Source organism: Alligator sinensis, unplaced genomic scaffold (assembly GCF_000455745.1).
Source record: "Alligator sinensis unplaced genomic scaffold, ASM45574v1 scaffold558_1, whole genome shotgun sequence".
NCBI classification, from domain to species: Eukaryota; Metazoa; Chordata; order Crocodylia; family Alligatoridae; genus Alligator; species Alligator sinensis.
The window spans coordinates 72,641-81,976 of NW_005842792.1; the positions used below are offsets into that span (position 1 = coordinate 72,641).

At 43.0% G+C, this 9,336-nt stretch overlaps 1 protein-coding gene across 1 annotated transcript in view; it reads right to left on the reverse strand.

Moving 5' to 3' along the window:
* Positions 1-9,336, reverse strand: part of ITGB3BP (integrin subunit beta 3 binding protein) — a 52,864-nt gene that overhangs the window by 24,112 nt on the left and 19,416 nt on the right. The window contains exon 4 of the mRNA XM_025191176.1: positions 7,049-7,121. Coding sequence (XP_025046961.1) covers positions 7,049-7,121 — 73 coding nt within the window. The remainder of the gene's footprint in view (positions 1-7,048; positions 7,122-9,336) is intronic.

Consider the following 9,336-nt stretch of genomic DNA (forward strand, 5'->3'; position numbering starts at 1 on the left):
TGTCCTGTTTATATGGGCAGCCCTGGATCCAAAATGGCTGCCCTCATCAGGCACCTGATGGCTGCTAGCTTCAGGTCCTTAAAGTGGCAGGCACCTGCAGTGCCCTGCCACAGTTGGTCACTGGTATATATGATAAGATTGGTGCTAGCATGCTACCACATGGGAGGCCATCTTATTGTTATCTTCAGCAGTTTCATTTCTTGCACAGTTCTATGTAAAAACATCTATTTTCCGGGAAAAAAAAAATCAGATAAGCTACACTTGATGGTAGTTGTGCATCATACTGTAGACTTTGGCAAGCAGGTTTAGGTGGTTGACTGTCATGTGCCACTAACAGGTCTACAAACACAGCATCCGTTATCATTCCTTTCTTGAATCCATCTTCTATATGCTGGGTAATGTTTAGAATTTGGCGAGTGCAGGACTTGCCTGGTCTGAATCTGGCTTGTTCTGATATTGGATGTTGTTCAATATGAAGTAAAAGGCAATTGAGAAAAAGGCATTCATAAAGCTAATAAAAGATGGCACAGAAGTGACATTGGCCTAAAGCTCTCTGGGTCAGAGGCATCTATAACTTTAACACAGCCATTACACAGGCCTGTCATCTTAATTTAGGTATTCTAAGGGTTAAGAAAGCATAAAACCCATAAATTGGTTGCAGGACCAAAGAGTTTGATCTGCTCTGTGCACATGTTGTTGAATCCAGCTGCTTTGCCATTCTTCAAGTGATTTATTCCACAGTCAAGTTTATCCTTCGTGTATGGCATACTAAAATAATTTTCCTCCAGATTAGTTTGCCATCTAATCTGTATTTTAGGCTGTTTGTTCGAAGGTTTACCATTGAGGAGAAGTTGATGAGCCACCTGGTTGGCTATGATGGTGTGATGTTACTGTACTTTCTTTGGGTTGTTACTTAGCATGTGAATGGTTAACCATGCTTTCCTGCTAGTGTCATATCTATTCCTTCCATCAATTCTTTTCATTTCCGTTGCCTTTCTTTTTGGAGCTTGTTAGTTAGGGCTGTCCCTGCTGCAATACTGTCTTCTGAGAAAAGAGCTCTTTAAAACATCTACTAGTATTTTTCGTATTCGGCTGCTAGTAGGGGAGTAAGCCTTTGTATATACTCAGTTCGGCATCCTGGAGGTATATACCTCTTGGAAGTTTTCTGCAAGTGCATTCATGAAGGGATTCATGTAGAGATTGTAGTTACTCGAGACTAGTTTGATGTGTGTAACGCATCATCACGCTTCCATCAGACCATCTCTGGAATACTCCAGCACCAACATTTCTTTTTCAGAAACTGGTCAATATCCAGAATGGTAAAATACAAACCACCATAGTTGGAGGAAACAGGCCCTCTGCGAGATCAAATGGGGCAGTTGATGTCTGACGCCTAAGAAAAGGACAGTCTCCTAAATGATTACTTTGCATCAGTTTTTCACCTGCCCAAGGGGGTCATGCTGTCAGACAGGACACAAAGAAACCAGGGCTTGGGACATGGGCCAATTGATGTAGAACAAGTGAGAGAACACCTCGATAGACTTGACATCCATAAGTTCACGGGCCCAGATGGATTACACCTCAGTCTTAAAAGAGCTGGCGGACATCATAGCATGCCCTATGGCCAAGATACCCGAAAGCTTGAGGCACTTGGGTGATGTACTGGAAGACTGGAAAAGAGCCAATGTGGTCCCAATCTTCAGTAAGGTGAAGAAAGAAGATCCAGGGAATGACAGACCTATCAGTCTGATGTTCATCCCTGGAAAAACCTTGGAGAAAATGATGAAGATACTGAACAGCACCAGCCCAAGGACCAAGCCTTAATGGACCCCACTGCCCACATCTTTTGAGGTCAATACTGACCCGTCCACCACCACTCTCTGGGTACAACCCTTAAGTCAATTTGCCACCCACATGACTGTATAATCATCTATGGCACAGCTGTTCAATTTGTTTATAAGAATAGGATGGGATACCGTGTCGAAGGCTTTCTTAAAGTCCAAGTAGATGACATCTACCTTGACTCCTGCATCTAAGCTTTTAGTGACCTGGTCATAGAAAGAAACAAGGTTAGTCAGGCAGGATCTACCTGCTATGAACCCATGCTGGTTGCCCTTCAGCATTATATTACTCCTACAAATGTGATTGTTGATAATTTTTTCAAGGGTTTTCCCAAGGATAGAGGTGAAACTAACTGGTCTATAATTACCCAGATCCTCCTTCCTCCTCTTCTTGAAAATAAAGACCACACATTGGCCCTTTTCCAGTCCTCTGGGACCTCACCTGAGCACCAAGAGTGCTCAAACAGTCATGCCAGTGGCTCTGCTATGACACTGGCTAATTCTTTCAGCACCCTTGGATGGAACTCATCCGGACCCACTGGTTTAAACATATCCAGCCCAAGTGTCTCTGTACTAGGTCAGCGCTGACAGTTGGTGGGCTGGTATTTCTCCTGCTTCTGTTGGTAATGCATTTGGGAAATTTGTCTAGATCCGAGTTCAAGAATATAGAGGCAAAAAACTCACTGAAGAGCTCTGCTTTGTCCCTCCTATCTGTCACCAACTGCCCCTGTCTATCCTGTAGGGGTCCTATGCTGCCCTGTGCCTTCTTTTTGCTCCCTATATACCTGAAGGACTTTTTGTTGTCCTTATTTTTTGTTGCCAGCCTGAGCTCTAATGCTGCTTTGGCCTTCCTAACTGATTCCCTGCAAGTGCGAGTCAAGGAGGTATACTCCTCCTTGGTAGCTACCCCCTGCTTTCATAGCCTGTATGTCCCTTTTTTTGCCCTTAGGCTTTCCTGTATTTCCCTGTTTATCCAGGAGGGTTTCTTGGCCCCTTTGCCCCCCTTTATATGCACTGGGATTGCTGCCTTCTGTGCCCAAAGGATCACTTTCTTGAGGAATGACCACCCTTTCTGGACCCCCATTTGGTCAATGCTCTTGAGATTTAATGCCCCACTAATCTCCTAAGCACACTGAAGTCAGCCTTTCTGAAGTCTAGCACTTCTGCCTTGCTGGTTACTTTTCCCACCCTTCACCAGATAGTGAATTCTATCAATTGATGGTCACTATCACCTAGGTTGCCTTGTACCTGCAGAACCCCCACCAGGTCATCCCCCATAGCCAGCACCAAGTCCAGCAAGGCATTCTCCCTAGTGGGATTGTATACATCCTGCATTAGGTGGAGGTCCTGTATGCAGGTTAAGAACCTACATGAGCAATTAGTTCTGGCTGACTGATCCTCCCAGCAGATGTAAGGGTAGTTTAGGTCACCGATGACAACCGTAACTCTTGAGCGTACAGCCTCTGAGAGCTGCCCAGAGAATTCCAAGTCTAGCTCATCCTCCTGGTGTGGCAGTCTATAGTAGACCCACACTACCAAGTCCCTTTCCCCTCGACCCCCTTGTATCCTAACCTGCAGTACCTCAGTTTGGCCCTCCTCTGATCCCATCTTGATTATAGAAGATGTATATTGCTCCTTAACATAGAGAGCAACACCACTCCACTTTTTTCCCCACTCCATCCCATCTGTGCAACCTATAACCTTCAATGCCTACTGCCAAATCGTGAGTAGGATCCCACCAGGTTTCAGTTAGCCCAACCAGGTTGAAGTTGTTGCTTGCAAGCAGGAGTGCGATTGTTCCTCATGTTCCTAGCATTAGTGCAGAGACATTTAAGCCCCACAATAGGTGCCCTTGATACACCCCTGTCCTGATGTCTATTGGGCCCCTTAGTGCTTATCTGGGCTGATCCAGGGCATGGCACATGGTTCTCATTGTCCACTGCATCCTCGTCCCCCAACGAATACCCCTAGTCACTTTGTCCAACCAGTCTGTCTCACTCACCACCTCCTCAGCTCTCACTGTCAGACCCTTTCAGCCAAATGCTTCCTGCATCCAAGCTCTCCTCCCCAACAATTCCCAGACCTAGTCTCTTTATCCAAAAAGTTCCTCGCGATGATCCAACCAATTATGTACTTATCTTACCTAGAACTTTTATCTAGTCTGTATTTCCTTAGCTTGTTAATGTCCTGACAGACAGTGTCAAAATCCTTTCTAAAGTCAAGGTATGTCACATCCACTGCTTCCCCTGCACCCACAGAGCCTATCACCTTATTATCGAAGGAAATCAGATTGGTCAGGCATGACTTGCAAATTCATGCTGGCTGTCCCCAATCACCTTGTTCTCCTCCAGGTGCTTTGCAATCAGTTCCTTGAGGACCTGCTCCATGATCTTTCCAGGTATCGAGGTCAGACTGACCAGTCTGTAATTCCCCAGAGCTGCCTCCTTCCCTTTCTTAAAGATGAGTCTATATTTGCCTTTTTCCAGGTACAGGTGCGGTTTTGTCGCCACTAGTAGCTGTACATGCTCAAGGATGAGGGAATCTTCAGTCTAGCTGTTTTACAAGTTGAAGCTTAAAGAAATCTCTATTGAGGGAATGCAAACAGCAATTTCTAAAATGCTTAAACTTAGTCAAATTTAAGCAGATTTTTTTTTCCAGGAATGGTAAATGATACATCCCTGATACAAAAGCTAACCCTTTGCTAATTTTGTAGCCCATGCCCAAAACAGGGGTAATAGAGCATTTCAAGAAATATGTTTGTCAGCATTCAATGTAGGCAAGATATATGTTTTTCCTTGGCTTAATTCCTGGAACTGGCTGCTCCTTTCAGCTACAATTTTCAAGAAATTCAGCTTTAAGCAGATACACAGAAAATGTCAGCCCAATAAGAGTTTAACAAAGTTATAAGAAGTGGAAAATAGGGCCCCATAATGGGAGGGGTCAGGCAATGTTAATCACATGAATCACCACTCCCACAATGCCTATATTATATTTTTCTAATTCTGGCTCCAATTCAGCAAAGCTCTTAAACACTTCTTTTTTTATGTCCATTCCTGTTCGGCAAGGCACTTAAACAGGCACCTAAGTTGAAGACCTTTAAGGTTAAATGCTTTGCTGAATCAGACATTACAAAAGTCCTACAGGAATTTTGTACAGTTGTAAATGGAAATGCAGTTACAGTTGTAGCAGGAAATGTACATGCAAATGCAGAGAAAATTTTAGTAAAACAAGCATGCATTCAAAATCAGGGTTTTGTTACATGTTGTACTTCACTCCAAACTCAAAGCTAGCATGATCAATATTTGTGCGGCTCAGTCACACCTTTAATCTAGAAACCTTCTCTGACTTTCCACTACCTGCAAAGCTGTGACTTATTGCTAGAGGCCTGGTGATCAGCAAGGTCCCTACCAGCCCTACTCCTCTATGCTTCTAAGGCTGCAGCTCACTCCCTCCCTCTTCTGAGAGGCAAAGAGCTCCAAGATCCACGACTCCAGCTGGACCCTGCTTCATGCATCTGATCCACATGCAGTATGGTGAGAACTGACAGCTGCTGCCAGGTGGAGGTAGCCTGCTGCCAGGGAAGCTACTACTGCTCTCCCATAGATGGATCAGCTCTTAGACTCCTGGGGAGTACAAATGGGCACAGAGGGGTTGTGTGTGCAGTCTCTGTCCTGCACATCTCCAGCACTTTCCCCAGGTCTCTCTCCATCATTGAATCCTTTGGCTAAGGAGCTGGTGTTGTCAGAGCCTGGGGCTACTCTAGGGGGCTGGTTCCATTCATCAGAAAAGTCCCTCTGGGGCTGGGCACAAAGCAGTTTTTAATGAAGATCTTTTCCCAGCACAGATCCCTGGGGAAGCAGCAGCTACTTAGCCCAGGCTCCCTGATCTCTAGCATGAATCTAGACCTCCTTCTCTCCTTCCTTTCCCTCCTCACCCCCTCCCCACGTCCAGGGATGAGAAGCAGGGGACAACATATTTTTCCCCTTATCAAATCGCAGTTCACAGGGCACACAGGAATTTCTTGAGCCTGGCTGACTCCAAATGTGCAGTGCTGCCTGCTTTGGCCAGGTGCCTCAGTCTCCTGGTCAGGTTGGACATTGCTGATGCTTGCCCAGACCACCAGCTGAGAGGGGAAACTTGAGCAAAAATAGCTTCCTGCCCTGTCTCTGATCAGTGCAGGTGGCACTTGGCAGAATGAGGGGGGAGGGGGTCTCAGAAAGGGTTGGTAGAGGTAGGTTTGGCAGTTGCCAGGTTTGTGTGTTGTGAGGAGGGGAGCGGCTCAGATGAGCTCTCATTAAAACCTCAGGGCTGTATCATGCTCAGTTTTGGGTTAAGAGAAGGCTGGGTCAGCACTGATGGAAGGGAGGGCAAGGAAGGGCTATGGAGCATGCTGGGTGGATAGAAACTTATGGGAGCCAGGGATGGTACGGACCATGGGAAGCCTGGTAGGCAAAACATGAGGTGCTGCAGTCACCTTTCGGCTCATGCTGAGAGGGACCTGCAGGGATGAAGATGGTGGCTGGGGAAGAGTGCTGCAGCCTTTGCCACATAGCACCTGTGTAGTAGCAGGCTAATCAGGGGGGCACGGTGTCTACACAGAAGTGGGGGGGAGGAGGGCCTTCTGGAGGACTTTATCTTGGGCAGCACATCTGTAGGGAGTGCCCACATGTTAATGGAACAGGATTTGGGTTATGCAGATCATAGATAATTCTGCCCTGGAGTGGTGTAACTTTAAGCCATTTAAAGGTGTCAATGTGCAGACAATTCAGGGGTTAAGAGCCCCAGGAGCTGCCTAAAAGTAATGTATAACAAGGCCCTGAGAATCATGGCACTTTAAAGCAAGTGGTAGCAAAACCTACCACTAAATACTGCGATGCAAAGACTGCAATGCATCTTTGCTACTATGAAAACTTCCAGCAAAATGTCTAAAGCTTGTACATGTGAGAGTTTGGAATGATAAAACACAATATTTCTGAGAGTACCCTAATTATAGTACTCCTTAATACATCTTTATACAGGGAAGGAGTTTGGTGCTGTATTCCTACTGAAAAATATCAGGTGTGGATGCCTAATTCTTTAAAAACCTCACCCTAGATTATTTCAAATATTAAAAATTAATTGTTATAGTTTTTATTTCTCTAAGAAAAAATAATCTCTCATAACTAAGTATCTTGTCATTTTAGCATCACACACTGGGATACACTTACTTATCCACTTCTGTTTGAGGCTGCCCTCTTCTGGATAATCTGATTTCTGCATCGTCCAGATGAACTCTTGCTCCTAAACAGCATATATTGAAGAAATACGCAGGGAAAAAATTAAAAGATACATTATATGGAGCAGTAGAAAACCAGGTGTTAGCATGCATCCTGACCACAATGAAAGCTCCACAAAAAGGGCTTATTTACAAAAGCAGGGACAGCAAATGCAAAATGTCTGTTTTTTTAAATTTGTCTCCTTGTTGGCTTACATTATCTTCAGCTACAGAAGATTTAAAATCACAGTAACAATGACTGACCCTGTTACAGTACAGTTACAGTAGTTAAAAGAACAATGACTGTCGGAATATATTGTTTACAAATACTTTTCAATACGCAATATATTGCATAAAAATCCTTACCCTGGCAAGCAGTACTACAGAAGACACATACAACACTTTCTTTAATTAAAAAAATTAAACAGAATCCCACCATCCTGACATGTAGTGCAACGTAAACAAACTGCTTTTTTAGCAAGGAGTCTGTATGGCTTACTGTTACAACAGTTGAACAATTCTACACTGTGATTTTTTGATTGGTGTGCTGCATAGTCAAACTGATTTCTATGGGAAGGGAACAATCAAATGGAAAAGAAAGTTACTGTAGTACTGAATTAAGTCTCCTGGTTCCTTGGCTGCTATCCACTCAAGGAATTCTAACAGCCATTTATAAATGTCATGTAATACACACTATACTTATATTGCAAGAGGCCTTTATCTATTGTTACATTCATTTCAGAATTTAAATGCATTTGTACAGCATCTCTACCTATGCTTTTTGGGAAAAAAAAATTTGAATAAAAATAATCACACAATTTATGCCATATGCTAAATCATTATGTTAGTTCCCCACCTGTTTCTGAACCCTAAAATTTCCTGCATAAAAAGATATTTAATGTGACATTTTATTGTAGTGGAAGAAAAATATGCAATCCATACCAATCACATATAAAATGTACTTCCATGCTCTTCAGGTTAACAGAAACTGAATATTTAGTATTATTCTCTCCCAACCTTGCCAACAATTTTTTCTGAAAATTTTAAGAAAGCCTACATGGAAGCTTTCAACAAAGATTTAATTATCTAAATATTAAAGATCCTTCAGAAACAACCCAGTATAAGATTTTTTTGGAGTCAAATCCCTGCACTAATGAAATGCTACCCAAATAAAATTTTGCACCAACAGAAAAACTGTACTTAAATTATAACCGATCTCATTCATTCACTCTGTCAGGTAACCCAACTAATCAGACAGTAAAGCATTATTTAACGTATAAAAGACAGCATAAGACATGTTAAAAAAGAAAGAATAAAAAAAGGAGAGAGAGAGATTACCAGTGTAATCATGTCAGTGAAGATCATTATGGAACACAGAATGAACTTTTAATTCAGGGACCTAAGTTTTAATACTGTCTGAGCAACCTGATGCATGGGAAAAAATCCTGCACCTATGTAGCTTGTAGTCAATGGCAAATTGACACAAAACATGTGATAAGAGGATCAGTGCAAGTGAGAACACTAGACTAATCAGGGAAAGGGAACAATCAAATGGAAGAACAAGTTTTAAAGAAGAAGTATGATTTAAGGCAGGATTTGAAGGCAAGGAGGATAATGGCATTAAAACAAACCTATCCTACACCTTCTCGTATTAAGCTCAGAAAAATAAATTCAGATTCACATGGCATCTATAAGTTTGACATTATAAACCAATTCAGACCTTCTATTTTCAGAATTAAATCTTTTTTCCTCTTTCACCCAAGAGCAACCTATTTGCTTTTTGTTGAGAAAGTTTTTTGGCACTACTGACTTACTGGAACTATAGGTATGTTCACGTTGGTGGTAACTACATGGTCAGCTTCTATAGTTATTAACCATCACAATTATCTAGGTTCCAGCTATCAGAAACCAGGTTGCCCACCCTGTCCCATTGCATCATGCCTAGGACGCTGTCAAGGGCACTGATCTTGAAGCTACTGCATGGAGCAAAGCCTTTTCAGCTGGGATCTTCTAGCTCTAGAAACTGCTCCTAGCAAATACTAGTAAAACCACAATACTTGTGACTTTCAGGTGCAGTATAAGACTTCTATTTGTTTAGATTCTTAGATTAACTATTGGGTTCCACCTTCTCTTCTTAGAAAAACAGGACTGAACAGCATGAGGGGATGCATGAGTTTGTTCTCATATTCAAGATACACAGCCAAATTTGGACCAACCCCCCCCCCCCCCCCACCCACACGC